Source organism: Protomyctophum parallelum (genome assembly GCF_964188405.1).
Source record: "Protomyctophum parallelum genome assembly, chromosome: 3".
Classification (NCBI taxonomy): Eukaryota; Metazoa; Chordata; class Actinopteri; order Myctophiformes; family Myctophidae; genus Protomyctophum; species Protomyctophum parallelum.
This window is the reverse complement of record NC_139698.1, coordinates 12,599,049-12,621,401: the sequence shown is the minus strand read 5'-3', so window position 1 is coordinate 12,621,401 and position 22,353 is coordinate 12,599,049. Positions and strand designations below refer to the sequence as shown.

Below are 22,353 nucleotides of genomic sequence, written 5' to 3'. Positions count from 1 at the left end.
TGGGTAACTACATTTACCATTATCACCGCGACACGGGTCTCCAATCTCTCCCCGTGACTCTCTCTCGCGCGGGTGCGTGCACACACACACACACACACACGCGCGCGCGTTGAGGTACGATGGCTCAGAGCCTCTGCTGTCTCGGGAGACCCGTGTCGGACTCGTGCTGAAATTTTATTAAAACACAATCAGCGCCGGAATTTCTTTCAAAATAGGAGCTCGGGGTGCCGGGCAGATATGGCAGCTTTTACTCTGAAGATTAGGAGCTACGAGCCTTTCTGAGCGGCAAACAAAAAAAATCTGAATTTTTATTTTTTGTTTGATATCAATGAAAAAGCGCTAGGCCGTGTGTACAAGTCCTCTGGATCCATCGGTTGGATTAGATATGATGTTTCCACACGTCGTACGGTCTGAATGTGTTAATTAATGAAAGTACATGTTACATGTAGTTGTAAACTTGTACCCATTCTGCAAACTGTTAATAAATACTTCAATCAATCAATCGATCAATCAATTGCCCAAGTTTCACAATCTTCAATACTTTAGTTTAGTTCTGCTAGTTAAGGTTTGGGTGGTCACAGCTGCGGTGAGAACCGGGGGACGAGGGACAGTGTGACAGACTGACAGACCACGCTCCCTAGCCCGGCCAGGGTCTCCCTTCCCCAGGAGAGTCGGGGGTGAAGGCAGGGGCCCGACACGTAAATACAACCGTTTCCACAACTGCTTCCACGATGCACTGGTCATATAAACTTTTATTCCAGTCCATAAATATGCTATGTTCCTGCCAAATCATCATTAAAATACATTAATACATTTGATATGATATGATATAATACTTTATTGTCAGTTCACACTGAAATTTGTCTTGCGACACAGCAGCCAAGTATGCAGAACACATATACAAAACACAAAGAACAAGACAATTTACATACATAAAGACATGAGCAATATCCACCGCTTAGATTATCCTGTGGCAACTACATCTCCTGATTAAGCCTCAAGGTCGACTGGTGGACAAAGGACCTCTTTAGTCTGACCTTATTGTATGCTGGTACACCATATCTCCTTCCTGAAGGTAGCAACCTATATTCTCCATACATCACATGCTTAGTATTAGAGGTGATATTCCTTGCTAACCTTAGGATGCTGTTATCATACATGGATGTATAAAGTTTCTGAAGTTGTTGTCCAACAATCTTTGAACAAATGTTCAGTTGTTGCAGCAGTTGTGACTTTAGGGCTGCAGACAAACATCCATACCAGGTGGTACTACAGTACTGAAGAACACTCATAATAACAGAAGTGAAAAACAAAAGAATAATCCGTCTACTAGCACCGAAGGATCTTAGACGGCGAAGGAAGTAGATTCTTTGCTTTGTTTTCTTACACATTGAATCAATCTGATCTTTCCATGACAATAGATGGTCTATTACTACTCCTAGGTATTTGTACGAACATACCTGGTTGATCGGTTCACCATGAATAGTAATGGGGGATCTGTGTATCTCTGGTGGTGCACCAAAAGCAATCTCTTCTGTCTTTTTTGTGTTAATGATGAGAGCGTTGTTATCACTCCATTCAACCACCTTATTTACTCTGTGTTGGTGCAGTCCAGGATCACTGGAACTATCTAGGAGAGAAATCAAAACTGTATCATCTGAGTATTTTAGAATGTATTGGTCTGGTGTGTCAGTGCGACATTCAGACAGGCATTCCTCAATACGACAGCTGTCAGTATATAGGGTGAAAAGTACAGCTGAGCTCACACAACCCTGTGGAGCACCAACATTAGTAGTTAATGCTGATGAGAGGGTTGTGTTCACTTTCACCCTCTGTACTCTGTTAGTAAGAAAAGAAGCATACCAGTGAATTAGTTCCAACTGTACCATTTTTGACACTAGTATATCAGACTGTATTGTGTTGAAAGCTGAAGAAAAGTCTAAGAATAGCACTCTCGCATGATTCTTATTTGACTTATCTAGGTGTTTTGTAATTAAGTGGACCAGTGTGACAACCGCATCCTCTGTACCGCAACCCTTTTTGTAGGCAAACTGACTGGGGTCGAATCTGTCTTTAGTTATACTGACAAGATGTTGTAACAGTATTCTTTCAAGTGATTTCATAATCACTGAAGTGAGAGCTATGGGTCTGTAATCCTTATGTTCTTTTGGACATTGGATTTTGGGTAGTGGTTTTATGTGTGAGGTTTTCCAAGACAGGGGAATTGTGTGTGTGTCTACAGAGGATTGGAATATTGGTTGCCACACTGGAGCCAGCTCAGATGCAAAGTGTTTGAGGAGAAAAGCACTGCATTCATCTGGCCCATTAGCTTTCCTTGTGTTAGTACACTGAAACACCACATTTACAGGCGTAAATAATAATAATCCCCGCCTCCTCACACCATGCTGTGCTCTGATTGGCTAGAAGCTTCTAAAAGCTGAAAGCTAGAACACAGCTTTTAAAAGCTGCGTCAAAGTTGAGCAATAGATTTAAAAAAGCACGCTTTTTTATTTTTTTCCGAGCTTCTAGAAGCAGCTTCAAAAATATAAAGCTGGTTTGCATAGAGATGACATTACCATACCATACCATACCACGTTTATTTGTATACACAACTTTATTAAAAACATACACATTGTCACTTTAAACATCAGAAAATAACTCATTGTCTTATGTGCAGAGGCAGCTCATTCCAGAGCTTGGGAGCTGCCACTGCAAAAGCCCGGTTCCGTCTGAGCTTCAGCCTGGTTTTTGGCACCACCAGGAAAAGCTGGTCAGAGGACCTTTTGAAATAAGCTTCTTGGTTTGGATGAGGCATCTTGTGCCCACTTCTTATTCGCGCTCTTTGAATGTGAATGTTTATCATGCTGAGTATGTATTATCCAAGAACTGGTCTCTCCACCAATTTGCTCTACTTATTTCCTTTTTGCACTCACCATTTAGTTTATAATTATCCCACTGTCAATGCTTGTGATAGTGTTATTCTATTTATTTCTCTCACCATTTCTCTCTCTTATTTGTCACTCACTGATGCAGAATCCGTGCTGGCTCACACTCTATTAGCTTCCCTCCTATTTAGAGGTCATTGTGCCATATTGTTGCTAAGCAAAGGAACGATATGCAGCCTTGTCCCTTGTTCTGTTCTGTTCTTTTGTAGAGCGGCTGTACAGCCACCTATTCTAATGTGCCCCCTGATTCACCCAGTCTAGTTCAGGCTTGGGCTTTCGGTATCACATTAACAACGCTGGGGTTATTTCAGAGGTCACTTCCTTTTTGCGAGTTGGCATAGAAAGGTTGAAAGGAGAACAGAGATGCATTAATAAAAAAAAACTCGTTGTACAGTACAGTAGGTACTGAAGTGTATGTGTTGGTGGATCACAAAATGTCCATTTGCATTAAGCTTAGTAATTCTTTATTTCATTTGCCTTTTGGCTAATCTTCCAAGAGTCCAGAAATAAATTAAAACATAACAAAATACATTATATTACATTACAAAATAGTACATTTCATTTAAAAAATACATTTCAAATTGCACTGATGCTAAACGACAGCAGTGAGTCAAATGTTACGGCATAATAAAAATACCTATACCTCTAACCAACTCATACAGCCGCACACACTCAGGCACACACAGGCACAGCATATGCCTGCCCACAGACAGATACAGTTCATTCACCTATCTATGCTGGACTATGCATGGCAGGGTAATGGAGTGGAATTGGGTGGGAGTAACTCTTGGCTGTATGCAGTGGCAACAGCACCGGGCCGTGTGGGACAGCACTCTGGAAATGGATTAAAGCATCTTCAGTAATGTGTGCTGACTGTGCTCAGTAATGTGTTGCCACATTGTTTTTTTTTGACCATTCTGGGAACAAAGGCTTTCAGCACAAAAGCATACAATCTGTTCTCATTACACCTCATTAGAGGTAGAGGTGCTCTGATCGATCTGCCACCGATTTAAATTGGTACACCATTCTACGGGGCAAGCATATAGTAGAGACACCCAGTCCTGATGGTAGCGGTAACCACCATTATGCCGATTTGGACCGAAATGAGCGAATCTGGCGTCGTCATTTCCGGTTAATTCAACATCCGCTATCTTTTTGTCTGTGAGCCTAAATCTCATCAAATGGTGGTCCGTGGCTCAAATGCTGAATAAAGAATGGGCCTATATATGAAAAAGGTGAAAACCACAGCATAATTGCGAACGCAGTGATTGCGAACGCAGTGAGCACTAACTATGAGACCCTGCAGATCATGTCTGTGTGTGTGTCCGTCTGTGTGTCTGTCCCGCTGTGACACCACCCGCCCGCCACCAGAGGGTGCAGCTGTAGCACACACACACACACACACACACACACACACACACACACACACACACACACACACACACACACACACACACACACACACACACAAACAACCACACGCACAGTAGAAAACTTAAAAAAATTACTAACTAAAAAGAAAAAAAAAGTATGTAATTTATTCTAATTGTTGTTATTGCAATTTACGAGCTGCGTTCGCTTCCCGCGTTTGCGCGTCTTACTTGTAACTCTCCACCGGAGAGTTATTATGCATAATGTAAAAAGGTTGTCTGTCCTGATGAAGGTCGAATAGACCGAAACGTTGACCAATAAAGAGCAACATTTTTGGCAAGTTTCTGGCAGTGTGCGGGACCCTTCTTTGTTTTTCAAAGATAACCTTTTTAAGTATGCTTTATTGCCCTACGCACCTGTCACTAGCCTTCTGAGGTGTGCATCGGCCTTTTGCTAAAAAAATTATGCATAATGTAACATGCATTTAAAATGTCACAGTAGTATAATGCTCTTTCATAAAGTGCCCAGTTCCAGCTATTCCTCCAATGTTCCATCCACTCAAAAACAATGTTCGGTTTTCCACAATGTTTTTCTATTTATGGTTTTAAAATGAATGAGACAGGAGTGTGGCTGCACCTCGGTACTCTATTTGCCAACTACCAACGATACGTCCTGTTGATTGTATCAGTTTGGGAAAGCAAGACAACAGAAACGCACAGCCATTTCAATCAAGAGTGCCCTCTCTTCTAGAGAGCTAGAACAAATATGATTGACTATTCTATGAATAATATTACGGTCAAATGGTATAGACTAGAGAGCTATGTCTTATGATTGACAGACACACACATCTAAAGAAAAGTGTCTGGGAGCATATATTGCTGTTTATAATTTTATTATAATTTTCATGGCAGAGGTTCTGCTCTTGCGCCCCGGGAGTATGTGTGTGTGTGTGACTGTGCACAGTTTCCCTGCGATCGGGGCCAACACTGCTGCGATGCTTTTGGAAAGTTGAGCCCTGATTGTACCGTCTGCATATAAATGCAGAGGTGTTGACAGCGTGTCACCTTCCCAGTCGCTCTCTAGATTTGAGAGGAATTAATTCTCGTACTGATGGAATCGAGCAATGCGAGTTGGGAGTTGGGAGTTGGGATTCACAATTATTTCATTTTGCCACATAATCTGTGTAAAGTGATTCCATCGAGAGCTATGCTACAAAGTTAATTATACTTTTTGATTGACTGGCAAAATGTGAGCTGAATAAAGGATAAAGCTCAGCTTATACTCCATTACACAACAGTGTGGCTTGCCAACAAGCAACGCTCTCATTCCACAGACTATAAATTAAGCATAATGCTCTCATGAGACTGGATACTCCATCCAGCAGGATAGGAGTATTGTTGCCGTTACTTTTTTTTTAACTAAAGAAAGAGCCTGGGTTCATGGATCCAAATTATTTCTTATTTATGTTCTTAGTTTAAATATTTATAAAAAATAAAATAAAAAACCCACAGAGACTAATCTGTGACTAAATCTATCAAAAGTAGTGAAAATAGGCATTCTACAAGCTCACGAGATCGCCTACCGTATATTCTCTATTTTTTCACGGCACTCTTGGACGACAATGAATCTATATATGAAAAAATCAAAATAAACATTGCAATATGGAGTTACAAGACGCATGCCCGGCAGCAACAATATGTTGTTGATGGTGGTTAGGGCTATAAATAATGACATTTTACTTTAATTGTCGCTCAAATAATTGCAATTGCAATCATGTTTCGTTATAAATCAAATTAAAAATGTAATATCTCTTTGGCTTTTAGACTTTGTAAACAAAACAGGACAGATAAATAACTTACATGATTGAATAACATGATTGTGGATTATCTCAAATAATTGTGATTATCTCAAATAATTGTGATTATGCGATTATGTAATAATACGTGATCTTATGTGTTGTGCACTTGCAGAGTAAAGGAGAGCCGCTGTTCCCATGCATGGACTGCAGTTGTGTGTTCAAGAAGCTGGGCAGCCTCAATGCCCATATCAGCAAGATGCACATCGCCCTCATCGAGGAACCCTCCAGCACGACAGTACGCAGCCGCCACGCAAGCACACATGGGGTTCAACATTTAAGATAAAAGAAAAAAACCTCAGTGTCTTCGGTTAGGGGGCGAATAGCCTCGGGACCCAGGCTTTTATTTTCGTTCGCATTGGGCTAAAAAAAGAAAAGCCTGGGAAAACCCATTGGAAAATTTGGCATAGGAAGCCCACTATCTTGTATTTCGCTAACCAATTACAGTGCAGAGGGGCGTCGCTCCAAATTTGGTGACGTCAGTGTTCTCTGCTGTTTTGTACCGGGGAGGGGAGGAGGGGGGCGGGAGTCGATGAATCAATACGTTCCACCGCCTGTTTTCCACAGACACCCGCCCCTCGAAACCAGAATATCACAGGCTGGGCCAGGCTAGCGGTCGAATGAAAACAAAAACACAACAAACAAGAGCAGGTGTAGGGCAGCCATAGGTGAATGGGTAGAGAGGTCGCCTGGGAAACAGACGGTCCCAGGTTCGATTCCCAGCTCCGGCAATGTGTCCACGAGTAAGGCACCTAACTGCTGTCTGACCACTTGGGGCTGGGCAGCAAATCAGCAACAAAAAAAAAGTAAAGCTAAAAATTGAATTTCCCTTGCAGGATCAAATAGGCCTATTGTTATATTTGGTGTGAAGAAGTGGATGGAGTAAACCTTTGTCCAGCAATCCTTACAAATTGAGACATACAGGGACTTTCATTAATGCGATACAAGCTTTTGTTTTTAGTATGAATATATAGTATGAGTTAGAACTATTGTATTAATGAAACATTAATTACCAAGGAAATCATTATGCATTTTTCTTGTTAACCAATATGTTTATTATGTTTTAATGATTGAATAAAACGTTACCAGAACACAAACACAACCACAATCGCTCAGTCAACTCAATGTACCACTTTCCACACCCCCCATCATTAGGATTCATTCGTTGTTGTCTCCTCGCTGGCTTGGATGGCATAATGTCTGTTAGAAAAATCAGCATTTCAGACGCAATCAAACTCATAGTCTCACAAGAGCTCCCCCCAGTCACCTCTGTTTGACATGGCGGCCCTCATTCTGGCTCTCTGGCCTCTTGTTCTCCTGCAGGAGGCTGAGGCGGGAGGGAAGGTGCCAGCGGGGTCAGACGGCAGCGAGGGGGTGACAGATGTCATCCAGCAGCTCCTGGAACTGTCTGAGCAGGTCACCGGGGAGACGGCCCAATCACAGCCCCGGGAGACGGCCATCGCCATGGAAACTGCCATTAACCAGGACATTCTACAGGTGAGTCTAAGGGCCGATTCACACTCCGCTGTAGTGCCGAAATGATTTTGGCTTGTCAGAAATTTCCAGTTACACCGAAGAGACGACTTTAGGATGGTGTGTGTGTGTGTGTGTTTGTTTGTGTGTGTGTGTGTGTGTGTGTGTGTGTGTGTGCATGTGCGCACGCTCACCGCACGCTCACTGTGGTGAAACATGTTTTTATCTCTCTCTCTGAGTCACCCTAATGGCGATCTGCACTTCTGTGTGTTCATGCACTGTATTGACAAAATAGTTTTTAGTGTTTGCATAGGAGGTGTGTGTGCACCCAAGTCATTTTAATATTTGGGTATTCGACAGGTTGCTATTCATAAAGAACATCATGATAAATTGCACAGCCCCATGCAGCCTCAAGTGACGTTATTTAAAACTTTAATAGAGTTTTTTAATGGAATAAAGATTATTTTTCACAACAGAGAACACTACGTTGTTTGCCAGAGGGTGAGAGCTCGGCATGGAGATTATGGGATGAGTCATATAATATTTCACAACATCGCCACAATCATTTAGCCAAAGGAGACAAGTCCACCAGTGGTAGTGGTAAGGAATAAAATAAAAGGTTATCTTGGTTCCTGTGCCACAGGGAAGATTTGTGTCTAGAGGTGCACGCACATCCAAATATTGCAACGGATGCAGGACCCGAAAACAATTGACTGAGTGAAGAAAGAGGAGATCCGCACACTGTTTAAGTGACGAAGGCAGGTTAGGTCCGCTCTGTTATTAAAGGACCACTTCGCCACTTTTCAACCTACCTTCATATAATTGGTCCTCACTATTTGTTCTCCGCATTTGTGAGACGCAGCCAAGGAGCGGTGAGCTGCAGCCGTGCTGCCGCTGCCGGGAATCATTTGATTAGTTGATTTGACCCCCCAATCCAACCCTTTGATGCTGAGTGCCAAGCAGGGAGCCATAGGGTCCCATTTTTACAGTCTTTGGTTTGATCCGGTCGGGGATCGAACCCCGACCTCCCAGTTTCAGGGCGGACACTCTAATCACAAGGCCACTGCCACATGTTTTTTCCTACTCGGTCTGTGTCTCATGGGAGCGCTGTGGGCACCAGTCCACCAGTGACATCATCAATGGGGAATCCAAGCTAATAGAAACGGCAAGCTTTCTATTCCTGAAAAGTTGCAATGCGATAATGGAAGGCATTGTTCTAACGATAATAAAGATCTAAATGGGTTTTTTTCTTCAAAAATAAATAAATCTGCCTAATGGTGATGTCACTGGTGGACGGGTTTCTGACCTGCCCAGAGCCCTCCCCAGACACAGACTAAGTAGAAAACATGTGTGGTATTTTATCATGAACATTAGTGAGGACCAATTATATGAAGAGAAGTTGAAAAGTGGTGAAGTGGTCCTTTAAGTAGGTATTGGATGGAGCCCGCACACCACAGGTACAAGAAAGACGTTCTTTATTGAGAATTCAATAAACGTTTCGATCTATTTGATCTTCATCAAACATTAAATTCTCTTTATTGTTTTTTTTTAATATATTTTTTATCCCACGATTTTTGTAACCCATTTTTCACCCCTGTGTCAATCATCTAATGTGATCCTGGGCTCTACACACCCTCCACCAACCTGGGGAGAGCAACGGACTTAACTCATGCTTCCTTCATGTTTGAGTGTCCAAGTTGCTCCTTTACACCTGACACGGGGGAGTTTCCCTGGTTGGACGTAGCGCATGGAAGGAACACGTTATTCCAACCAGTTCCTTTCCCCTCCATCAGGCGCCCCGGCTGGCCAGGGGGAGGCAGTTTAGAGACCAGGATTACTGCATGTTTTTGTGAGGGTACCTACCCTAGGGGACACGGGGAGAACATGCAAACTCCACACAGAAAGGCCCTTTCGCCAACCCCGCCTTCAGGTATGGGCACTGATGACGCGGAGGAGGAAACACGCCGCCAGCACCCACAGCGCCCCGAGCTGGAATCGAACCCAGGACCTTCTAGCTGTGAGGCGACAGCACTACCAACTGTGCCACCGTGCCCCTAATTCTCTTTATTGTTAATGGCATTTATTAAGCTGGGGGCGAACTCGTAAGAAATCACGATCAAGGCCCAGGCCGTAGCGTAACGGTCTGGGCACCGGACTGGTGATCCAGTCGCGGTGTGCCGCGGGTTCGACTCCCGGACCCGACACGGCCTTTACCGCATGTCATCCCCCCATCTCTCTCCCGTTTCCTGTCAGCCTACTGTCTGTCCCTTAAAAAATCAATAAAAAGGCGTAAGCCGCAAAAAAAAAAATCAAAAAAAAAAAAAAAAAAAGAAATCACGATCAAGTCATTTGATCTTCATCAGGTCATGTGACATGACCTGATGAAGATCAAACAGATCTTACCAGTGGTGTGCGGGCTTCATCCAATACCTACTGAAGTAAAAAAAAAAAAAATCTTCTACATCCAGTTTTCTGAAAAAGCTATGTTTCTATGTCAGTCGTCAGTCATCAAAAATAGCAGACCTACAAGCTCATAGCGCGCCACCGAGATCTGCTATTTTTCAATAGCTAAAGTATAACATAATGCTAACACCAAAAGGGGTTCCCGCCCAAATGGGGTAATACATTGTTTTTGGGAGCTTTTAAAACGGTGTGTGGATCTCCTCTTTCTTTTCTCAGGATTTATGTTAATCCCAAATACATTTAGCGTCTTCGTCCGCGGATTGATTTGGGGGCCCCAACGTATTTGAGCTCCACTACAAAGAATCATATTATATTAATATTTTCTGCTTTAAAGTCCTGTAAAAAGTCAGAGAAATTACTTTGGTGAAGACCAAATATTGTCAATGGCTTTTTTTAAATAAACATTGAACTAAAAACAAACATTAAACCTGTATCTCTCTGTCTTTTTTTCTTTTTTTAATAAACTTAACTTCAATATTTTCATTTGTTGCTTTCTTGTCAATAACAACTGTGCAAAGTACCTTAGGTTGTTGATTTAATTTGGTTTGACACATCTGGGAACCCATCTGTCTTCAGAGATTACATTAAACATAACGCAATGAAATTAATTATTGCATTTTCTACTTTCTCCTTGTAGTACCTGGTCTGCGTATGCCTAGGGGACGGGTACACGTACCCCCATTTGCGAAACGCTGTGAACGACCGTAGTTCTCAAAGAAACAAACATATAAAAAGTTAATGGTCTGCATTTGTATGCAAGGCACCAACTTGCTCATGGAGGGCAGTTAGGGGTAACCTGACTCTGCCACATGGGGCAGCAGAGAGTACACTGGGTTCCCCCCTCCTGCTCCCATCTGGGAACTCTCAGGCAGCCTCGATGCTCCGGCCACCTCTACTCTCTGCTGCCCCATCTGGTGGAGTCAGGTTAAGTTAGGGGTTCGGTAGACTGGAACTCACCTATGCTTTTTATGGCATAGGCAGCTTCCGGCAGGATCCGCCGGGAGAAACTATGCGCAGCTGCTGGACATGAGACTAATTAATTAGAGCGACAGAGAGAGAGAGAGAGAGAGGAGTGTGTGTGTGTGTGTGTGTGTGTGTGTGTGTGTGTGTGTGTGTGTGTGTGTGTGTGTGTGTGTGTGTGTGTGTGTGTGTGTGTGTGTGTGTGTGTGTGTGTGTGTGTGTGTGTGTGTGTGTGTGTGTGTGTGTGTGTGTGTGTGTGTGTGTGTGTGTGTGTCAATTTAACAAAGGTGCAGACGATCAGAAATCAGCAGAGAGTGAGCGACGTTTGCCCTACTCTATGCCAGACTTTTTTTCTCCCTGGAAATAAAAATGTCTGGGTTTCCGAGGCTAGGGGTTCAGTGGCCCTACCTCTGAGCCACTGAGACAATGCCACTGCATGGCATTACAATATTTTTCTACTGAGAATTGACTGTGGCCATCTGTCACATCTGCTATAGGATTACTGTGGAACTCACTGAGGAAGGCCTTGCCCAAATGTCTTTGTCAAGAGTTTCCATCTCAGAAGAAACTATTCTCTCTTGTTAGTTGTTGAGCCACACAATTAGTTGTGTCACACAAACGCAGTTTTCACAAGGATTTCAGGTCAACATGCTTGCATTCTGTTTAGGGCTGCAAAGTTGACTATTTTCTTTTGGTGTTTATTCAATTGATTGGTTCAATTAACTTTTCCCCCCTTATGCGTTTCCACAGCAAGCTCTGGAGAACAGCGGGCTAAGTGTGGTCCAGACACAGACCAACGGAACTCCCAGTCAGTCCCAGAACCAGACCACAGAGGGCGCTACTGTAGCTGTCAAGAAAGCAACTGGCCAGGATAGGCCAGCGAGGGAGAAGAAAAGGAATATATTCAGGCAACCAGTGCAGATGCCAGGTAGGCTGGCACTCACAGAGCAGTGCAGATAATCGCATTCGTAATGCATTATACTTGCACTTATAAGGCATTGTAACACTATATGTTTATAATACTAGAAAAGTTTCCTGTAATAATTTTTATGTAATTATTTATTACCGGTACATTCATTTTAATAATTATTATGAACTGTTGTAACTGTACTTGAATGTGAGTTTTAGCATTTTCCATTTGTACGCCATTAACACGCAACACCACAACAAACTTTGTATGGAATTTTGCCTTTCAGTTAGTGTAACTCCCCCGGTATAAGCATGGATGTGCCCAGAATAGGGACGCTAGGTAGGGTTCAAGTGACTTAAGCATTGCATTGGCACTTCTATCCTCTTGTTTTGTGGATAGGTTCCATCAGAGAGGAGAACGGTGTGCGCTGGCACGGCTGCCCCTACTGCACCAAGGAGTTCAAGAAGCCCAGCGACCTGGTGCGCCACATCCGCATCCACACCCACGAGAAGCCCTTTAAATGCAAGCAGTGCTTCAGGGCCTTTGCCGTCAAGAGCACCCTCACTGCCCACATGAAGACGCACACAGGCATCAAGGCCTTCGAGTGCCAGTGCTGCCTAAAGTGCTTCTCCACCTCCGGCAGCATGAAGGTGCACATGCGACTCCATACAGGTGAGCCTATTAGAGGCGGTCTCCTTTATAGAATAGAAGAGAGGGGCCACCAAGGACATTGCCTCTTGAAACATTTATTTTCGAGTTGTGCAGAAATAAATGTTTACTAGCGTCTGGGACACAAAGTGTCTGTGACCCTCTTTCCTCGACCTCCACTCGACTGTTTATTTCCCTGCGTTGTTGTTATTCAGCTCACAGTTATTTCCAGGCGTAGAACCACCATGAATTTCAAAGGCTCTCCGTCGGGCTTCTCAATAAGTGGAATCCTTGTCCTTGTCACATCACATGCTTTCATCTTCTTTGTTGATATGACCTTGACAAAATATCAATGTGTGTGTGTGTGAGAGAGAACTTGATAAATAATTTGCTTTTATCTTGTATCCTCAACTATTGAACTCTGGAAGGCAACTAAAAATGTATCCAAGAAGTCCTTTTCCCAAGTGCCATCAATATATATATTTTTTATCCCACGATTTGTGTAACCCATTGTTTTCACCCAGTGCCAATTATCTAATGTAATCCTGGGTGCTACACTCTGCCAACCTGGGGAGAGCAACGGACCGACCTCATTCTTCCTTCAATTCATGAACTCCACACAGAAAGGGCCCTTTGCCAACCCCACCTAGGGTATGGGCACTGATGATGGGAACCCAGGACCTTCTGGCTGTGAGGCGACAGCACTACCGACTGCGCCACCATCAATATTCTTAACTCAACAAAGGACTGTTGAGTTTTAGCCACAGTCATGATGTTTTTTTTTAATGACCTCCTTTGTTTTACTAAGGAGTAAGGACATGTCAGGCCCCAAACCATGTACTCGGCCCCTTAAAAAGATATTTTCACAATATCGCCATTGCAGTATTAGGGCAATAATATTGTGATATTTGAATTTGTATCGGCCACTACGTCCTTGTTAGCATTTATTGATTTGTCATTGCAAATGTCCTCGTGTAACATTGGCTGTTTTTCCCAGGCGTGCGTCCTTTCCCATGCCCGCACTGTGACAAGATCTTCCGGACGTCAGGCCACAGGAAAACGCACGTGGCCTCCCACTTCAAAAGCTTGCAGCAGAAGAAGCACAAGTTTCCTCGCAAAACCAACAAAGCAAAGGAGTCTAAGAGTAACCTTCCGCTGCCTGATATCCCCCTTCAGGATCCGATCCTCATCTCTGACCTCGGTGAGGTTTTTCCGCATGTTTTTCTTTTCTATGGCTCATCTCGCATGCTCGTATGTCTCTTATCTTACTTAACCGTACTCAATGTTCACACTCCGGGGACCTCAAATCAGTGTTTCCTGAACCTAGGGTTGCCACCCATTTTGTGTCACAAAGAAGTAAGCTTTTGTAAAAATGTATGTAAAAATATTTTCAAAGCAAATTTTAAAATAAAGCAAATAATAGTGAGAATAGTCGATATATATAATATATATATAATAATCGAATAGCTGACGACTCATGGCTATATGTAGGTAAGCTATTTTCGCAGTTTTTGAAATAAGGCTTAAAGCTGCTATAAGCAATACTATGTCAACATTTTAATGCCTTTCTTTTTTTCTTTTCTATTCAGACAGCCAGCAATGTGTAAAACGCTCCCAAAATATTTAGTCTCTGTGACACATCTAGGGGCCACAATCTGCATTCAAAGATGTTCCTAGAAGCTTTGTCATCGGTCGAAGAAAACCCGGTCGAAATGACTAACCAATCAGGAAGTAGAAAGGCAAATCGACCAGTGACAAAGCTTCTAGGAAAATCTTTGAATGCAGATTGCGGCCGCTAGATGTGTCACAGAGACAAAAAAAATGTGGGGAGCTTTTTATCCATTGCTGGCTTCCAAAAAGAAAAAAGAAAGGTAAATTTTGACATATTATTGCTTATAGCAGCTGGTTAATTCATAACATATTGTTTTGTTTGGGTCCCTGGAAGACACCAAATAACTTTTTTGAATCTTAAGCTGAAAAGGTTTGGGAACCCGTACATTATTCGCATTATTCGGAATACTCTGCCGTTTTCCAACCATATCTCCATATAGGGACCATTTCACCCATTTTGAACCTATTTTCTTATAATTGGTCCTCAAAATGCTAATAATTATGGTACCATTTTTGTCTTCTCGGTCTGTGTCTCAGAGGAGAGCTGTGGACAGTTCAGTAACCCGCCTACCAGTGACATCATCGGTAGGCAGGTTTGGTCATTTCTTGTACATGGTCACAGTCTGCGGGCACACCAGTAGTCTGTATTGCTGTTTAGTCCAGGGACTAAACAATAAATGAATAATATACAACAAAAACCCCACAATGCTCCCGACATTCAGTGTGTCAGATTCATCCTCACCAGCTGTCTCTTGATTAGCTAGGACTGGGGCAACCGCATGAGCCTACTACACCAGTGGTGTAATGGTGATTTTCTGTTCGGCACCACAGCAATTTAACGACGTCACACGCACGCAGTGCACGCGCCTATTCCGCCTACATGTGTGCATGCGCACAGAACTGTTGATAGCCTAAGAGCCTGTATTGTTTATAGGGTATGAGAGTTTTAGACACACAAACACAAAATTAGACTTACAATAATCAGACAAACTTCTTTATTGCGCTACGTAGCGAAACTAAAACTTTGCTTTGGCCGAATCTCTTCTTTGATGGAGGAGGCATTCTTGTTGCATGCAGAACACCACAGAAGCAGTAGCCTACTGGAGCCATACTGCTGTGTTGCTTACCGTATGTAAGAACTTGCGTTCATGTAAACAGTTAAACCTGTTATGTTATGAGTAGCCATTTGATTTGGGCACGGTGACATGGCATGAAACTAGGGGGCGGCGCACCCACCGCCAGTAAACCTAGACCACTGGGTACTTGGTGCATCTTGGAAATTGGAAAGTCTTGTGTCCCGAGGCTAGGTTTGTCTTTCTTCAATCTAGGGGGATGTTAGCGTGCACACGTGTGCACCACCGTTTTGTTCCGTACCTGCACGTGCACATTACAATTCACCCTTTGTCAAGTCCCGCCCATGGTTGTGCCCCTCTTCGCACCCATTGGTTGCTGTTTCGTGGTTGGACAAAAATCCTCGCTCTCCATCCACTACCATTGAAATAACATGTTTTTCAGTTGCTTCATATTGATATTCTGTGCACTCAATTCTTATTTTAAACTTTGTGTAAGTAAAAAGGAACATCACATGTGCAGCATGGTGACTGGGCATATCATGTTTGTTTAGTTTTTTCCCCAAAATATGTTTTAGCAAATTCAATATAAATACCAATCAGGGACCAGCCTTTGTCAGAAGGCTGACAAAGGGTGATTATTTCGTTCTACGAGCATGACACCACTGGCCAACTCCTTTTGTTATATTGTATTACTTGGGAAGTTGGAAAGATAGCTCTTTGTGTCTCAAATGGGTTACTACATTGGTTAGGAACAGTTTATACCGCGCTCATAAAATAGTTAAATTTGAAAACTGTCTTGCTTTTTATATGCCATGTATTTTTCAAAGAATCTCCAATGAGCCACCATCTTTTGACCTGGCCTGAGGGGGTTTCGATTATGAAAGCCAAACAAAAGAAAATGGAAATGGTTGAATGAATTGAGAACAAGGAAAAGAAGGAGAGGAATAAATTAACTAACACAGAAACAACATTACCATAATGAGTATTAGTATTAATGTTTTGTTCTGGTTCCATGCTCAATAATTCATTGTTATGGATGCATGAGTAAATTTTTTCATTTTCTCAGACATAATAACAGCAATAATAGTAATAATAACAAACATTATAGTATATACATCTAGAAAAAATCTCTTCAAAGCGCTGATCTCCACCAGGACTGGTTGCCTACCCAGGTCTGCGCCAGTAGTTGGGTGCAACCATCAGGACAGTTTGTACGACAAACGTTGGCTTCTCGAGTGTCAGAAACAGCCACACCTTCGGTCGTAAAAACTCTATTTATGACTCACATAGCCATGGGTAGGTGAGCAGGCCTGGCAGAGATCCTTTCCAGTTTAAGTACCGTAATGTTTGTTAAGTTTAAGTTATACTGGATAAGTTTAAGTTATACAAAATTGTGGTGTATATAGGTGGTGGTCCATGTGTACAGTATGACTGATGTGTCTGTGCTGCGTTCCTCTGCTGTCTCCAGGTCTCATGCAGTCTCAGAACCCTCGCCTTGCCTTCCAGCAGTACCTGGAGATCGTGGGTGACCGGCCTTACAAGTGTCAATTCTGCAATAAGGCCTACAAGAAATCAAGCCACCTTAAACAGCATGTCAGGTGAGATGTCCTCCAGCGTCAGATCCACCTTTTCATTTCAAACAATGATTGGACCACGGCCCCTTTGAGACCATGTTTATCTCTGGGGCACTACACTGTGAACAGTGTTCAATTTAACATTTAACACTCGTGTCAATCTGCCACTGCCATTGGCCAGAGGAGATATTGGCCATTGAGGTTCAGTGAGGTAGAGCAAATAGGTGTTTCTATCTACCTGGCATTAGGCTTTAAATGTCTCAATAGAAAATGTTCTATGCTTTCTACATTTATAATTGTAGCTAAAGCTAACGGTACTAAAGGTGCTAACTATGTACATGTTCGTAGACAACCGTATGCTCCATATATGAAAGCGGCGACCGTCAATTTACCTTTTAACATTGCTCCGGTTAGAGAGCCTCCGTCCCCACCAGCTATGGGATTTTTAAAATCCAGCTCCATTGAGCCTCCATTATAACCGTATTTTCAAAGCGCTGTATCTCTAAAGCTTCGAGCATTGTCCATGGTGAGCCGTCACGCACTCAAAATAAAGGAACATAGAGTGTAGATGTGACCCTCTCTCCATATTTTCCAAACTTTACATGTTTTCGAAAAGATTGACACATTATGCTGGAACCAAGTTGGAGGCAGATCACTATTTCATTACAATCTGCTCTTTTGGGTCTTTACGTTTTTGAATGCTTATTACATAGCAAAGCCTCAAAGTATGACAGCTGCCGAGGGCGGCGATCAACTTTGATTCCACTAAGCCTACAGGCTTTAGTTCTCCATCTGATGCAGACGGCCGAGAAAAGTAGAGAGAAAAAGACTGAACGGGACAATCTAGACAAGTTGAAGGAGTGTCTGGCGAGTTGGGCTGAAAACGAGAAGGAATGAGGAGGGCAGGGAGAGTGAGTGCATTTTCCGGCAGCGGCTGATGCCTCGGCGTCTGGCTCATATCTCAGACCTTGAAGAAAAGTCTACAATATCCAGAAACCTAACCTCACAGGGAAGACACGGGTGATTTTTAACCGGCAACGCATGTCTCGGCAGTTGCGGCGTCGGCTTTCCCAGGGTGCTGAGGGATTAGGTTCAAAGAAGGACTTTTTCCAAGGCCCACAGCAAACGCCGTCTTGTAGCGAGAATCACACCACTTACCTCAAAAGAAAGCTTATGTTGTCGGCTCTAATTAAAAAAAAATAAGATTTTACCATCTTCTGTTCTGGAGTTATTGACCTTTATGTAACACCTGCTTTTGTCTAAAAGTGGTGTTTTTGAACAGAAAGCTGAGATATTCACAGTTTTGTGTCACAGACATTGACAGGCAGATATAAAATTGAACACAATTACATACTACAGTATACACCGAATGAAAGCCCTGAATGTCCACTTTCATGAGGAAAAAAGAACACATTGATCCCATCCTCTCTGTTTGTCAGTAATTGGCTTTTTTTATTCAGCTTGCGATCATCAGTTTGCAACGGGTTGTCTAGCACCCCTGTAACTCTGCCATATACAAACCATTTAGAACCGGGTCGATGTCCTCGACGCGTCCATTATCACTGCAATTATGATGAATAATAAAGTGTTACAATCACTATAGTCTGGTTGCTCTCCTCCACACTAACACGTGTGACGTGCGTACAACGAGACACTCCGGAGTCTCAGTGTCTTCCACCCGCTGGAAGCAGCCCGACCCGGACAGGGCCGGCCACTGCTGGTGACGGTACCTTGATACAATCCGTGAAGTTGTGATCTCGTTTGTTAGTTATCTTGTTTGTTCGTAGTAGTATGAAGAAGGAAAGGAGACATGAATCTGACCGCCTTCTGTCCATGGGTCTGTTATTCAAGGCTGCTCCGATGGTGGTAGCGCCTATGGGCGCCACCATTACGTTCCGAAAATACACAATATCCAGCTCTTATATCCATGTATTTTTTATCTTGACACCTCCATTAGCATTTCAGTACACCCACAAGTCAGCTCCATCCTTGACCTTATGATAATATGCGGCGTGTCTCACATGCAGTATCATTTCAAACAGCCTTTCCCTTTTCTTTACTGAAAGACTGAATACTGATGCACCCATTGTTCTGGGTTCTTATTCCTTTCTCAGATCTCACACAGGAGAAAGGCCCTACAAATGTGTGCAGTGCAGCAGGGGCTTTGCCTCCTCGGGGGTCCTGAAGGCCCACATTCGCACCCACTCGGGCCTGAAAGCATACAAGTGTCTGTTGTGCGACACGACCTTCACCACCAGCGGAAGCCTGAGACGCCACATGACCACCCACAGCGACCTGCGTCCCTACATGTGCCCCTACTGCCAGAAGACCTTCAAGTCGTCCCCCAACTGCAGGAAGCACATGAAGACACACAGGTGCATGTGGGCCTCGCCATTTATCCTGGTGAAATGTTATTAAAATTGGTCATGTCTTCCATTGTCTAGTAAGGTGGTTTTCATAGTGGGGGCTGCCAATTGGTACTATGTGGGGGGTGGGGGGGTGGGACTAATTTCAATTCAATTCATAAGATTAGATTATTGTGCCATGTACCTTTTGTTTCGGCATGTACCGGTACCTTTTTGTCTTTTGAGTGGTGCACACCACTCCTTTAAATGGCTGTGTGTCCCTGTGTCCGTCTGTCTGTATGTGCCTATGTGTGTCTGTTTAGAGTAGGACATATTGACCCCTTACAACAGGGGTATTCAACTGGTGGGAAATATTTATTTATTTATTTAGGGCTAATGAAAGTTACAGGTATGTTGTGTGAGATTACCATAATGACAGTAATCCTTAATCATATCCCATCATATTCAAAGGCTTTTGAATTCAGAGACTGTATACATCCCCTACAGACAATGTTGTAAGTATAGGTGGATTATGTGAACATGTGGTTAGCACCTTCCCGGCTGTTTGTTGAACCATTCATTACTTCCACCCCAGGTATGCGTATGAATAGGAATGGAGCTTGATAACCGATACCCGAAAAAATCTGATAGGAATCTTATTGAGTACCCGTTACGTTATCAATAAGCTTTCGGCTTATCAAGCCTGTTATCGAGCATAGCGGCCCATGACACCATGTTTAAACAATCAAGACAAGAGGCGATCAAGAAATAAATATAATCATCCATGCTGTCGGTCTAAAAGTGTATTGATAACTGCCAACCATCGCTGTCCGGGTAAACAGAATTACGCTTTAAAAGTGACGCTACACATATTAACCTGTTAACAGTTTCAGAATTGGTAAAAAGGTCTATTGCCTTCTGTCTGTTAGACCAGTACAGCATTTGAAGGCCCTAGTAAATAAAAATAATAAGGTGCTCATTATCCATAAAAACTAACGAGCTCCATCCCTAGGTATGAACTGGCCCAGCAGCTGCAGTCCCAGGAACCAGAAGACCCCCTGGGAGGCACCGCCGTGGCTCATGACATGCAGGTGGAGATGGAGGCCGACGCGCTGCAGCAACAACACGCCCCTCAGCCAATAGGAGGGGAGGCTCATGACATGCAGGTGGAGATGGAGGCCAATGGGCTGCAGCAACACGCCCCTCAGCCAATAGGAGGGGATCAGCAAAGCATGCTGGGACTGGGCCAGAGCCAGGTGGTCAGTGGAGGGCAGGTGACACTGGAGGCGCAGCTGAGCGACCAGCCACTGGTGCAGGGAGAAGGTGAGAAGCTATAGTAGTAACAGTTGTTCTCAAACTTTTTCATGTCAAGGACCCCCACATTGACACTTATTAGCCCACAGACCCCCATTTAAAAACTGACCCCCATAAGAGAAGATTTTTAAGGCTCTTTCAGTGATTCTCAACCATTTTAATTTCAAGGACCCCCAGTTTCACATGCATTAGGTTACGGGCCCCCATTTAATGGCATTTCTAATTTTCTATCTCTGGGACACCAATTTATATCGTAAAATCAATGTTATTGTAACTCGTGAGAGTGTACAAATGAAACCAAATGGACCCTAACGGGTCCATTTGGTTCCATTTGTACACTCTCAGAGTTATAGACCCATAAGGGTCCATTTGGTTCCTAACTATGCATTTAGCTGGGGACCCCTGGAACTCCCTCAAGGACCCCACTTTGAGAACCAATGATGTAGAAGTCACTAAACATGCAATTCTTTCAGGGAGGTCATTAACACCAGCTGCTAAACCTGGCAAGTAGCTTGTAGACAAAGTGGACAAAGTGTATGTTCAAGTAAATATTCAAGTAATTCAAGTGAGTACAAAAATCTATATCAATGCATTGCTAATATTTTCCCCAAATACATTAAGAAGTGGTTAATACATCATATATTTTTGTACGTTATGTCTGGATCCGAAGAGGCTTTTCCTCAGAATGTAGTGGAGTAAAAAGTACAATATTTCTATATGAAATGTACTGGAGTGAAAGGTGTTCTATTTTCAGTGTGGTCTAATGACAGAGCCATTAATTTCCATTCCTTTAATTTCCATTTCCTGTTTACGGGATTGTCTTCATTATTAAGGTCATCTTTGTTGTTCAATTAAAATGATGATGCATGCATGCCAGCACACAGCCAGCCGTACACAGATTAAAACATTTAATTAGATTGAGCTTGAATCTTGACCTTGACCATTAGGTCTGCGTGTAATCTTCACTCCATGTCCTCATCCAAATGAGTGGTAATCACTAAGCAATGAAGTCCTTGACGATGGCATTTGCAGCTCCGTTGATTGAGGAGCGTGTTTCCAATCCATTCCTGAACCTGATGGTGGTGAAAATTAAAGGTGCTCTGATCGCTCGGCCGTTTTTCACTCAAAATGACTCGACCGGTCTCGTGTCGGTCTCCCTTGAGACAGGACCTTTTTCAATTAAACCACTGCAACCTTACAATCCCTATTTGCGCTACGATTTGGTGAAAATAGCAGATCTACAAGCTGCTAGAATAGAATGATCCATTGTCTGTTGTGATGTTTGGATGTGCACATCTTGAGTAGACATTGCCCAACCCTAGTCTCACTTTGTGTGTCTTCGCTGTCATCAGCAACGGTGCCATCTTCAGTCACCTGTGACAAGTTTAAAGAATGACTTGCTTTGGCGGGCAGTTCTACTCTGTTTACTCTGCCAGTTGGTTATTCAGTGCTCCATCGACCAACAAATAACCCTGCCAATTGATTTTTCTTCAAGCTTCAATTGCACCAAAGAAACTAATGAGAAGATGCAATTCACTAAGACAGAGAGTAGATTGCCAATGGACTGCCAGGCGCTTCACTTTAATATGTCAGTCTGTTTTTGGACCATCGTACTCTACTGGAACATGTTTAATACACCTGTGAGATGACATCAAAGAGCAATGCGATCATGGCTGGTGGAATGGTCCTGTTGGATTTGGTATTAAATGATTCTACAGTGTTTTGGTTTAGATCTTATTTAACTAGATGGACGCAGATGACAGATGTTGATGGTGTGTTGTCTGAGGAAAAAGGAATTCCATGTGGTATTC

At 43.1% G+C, this 22,353-nt stretch overlaps 1 protein-coding gene across 1 annotated transcript in view; it reads left to right on the top strand.

Moving 5' to 3' along the window:
- Positions 1 to 22,353, top strand: part of znf236 (zinc finger protein 236) — an 88,208-nt gene that overhangs the window by 10,828 nt on the left and 55,027 nt on the right. Inside the window, exons 7-14 of the mRNA XM_083760762.1 lie at positions 6,287 to 6,409; positions 7,495 to 7,668; positions 11,818 to 11,995; positions 12,377 to 12,649; positions 13,623 to 13,826; positions 16,778 to 16,907; positions 18,998 to 19,258; positions 20,241 to 20,551. Coding sequence (XP_083616888.1) covers positions 6,287 to 6,409; positions 7,495 to 7,668; positions 11,818 to 11,995; positions 12,377 to 12,649; positions 13,623 to 13,826; positions 16,778 to 16,907; positions 18,998 to 19,258; positions 20,241 to 20,551 — 1,654 coding nt within the window. The remainder of the gene's footprint in view (positions 1 to 6,286; positions 6,410 to 7,494; positions 7,669 to 11,817; positions 11,996 to 12,376; positions 12,650 to 13,622; positions 13,827 to 16,777; positions 16,908 to 18,997; positions 19,259 to 20,240; positions 20,552 to 22,353) is intronic.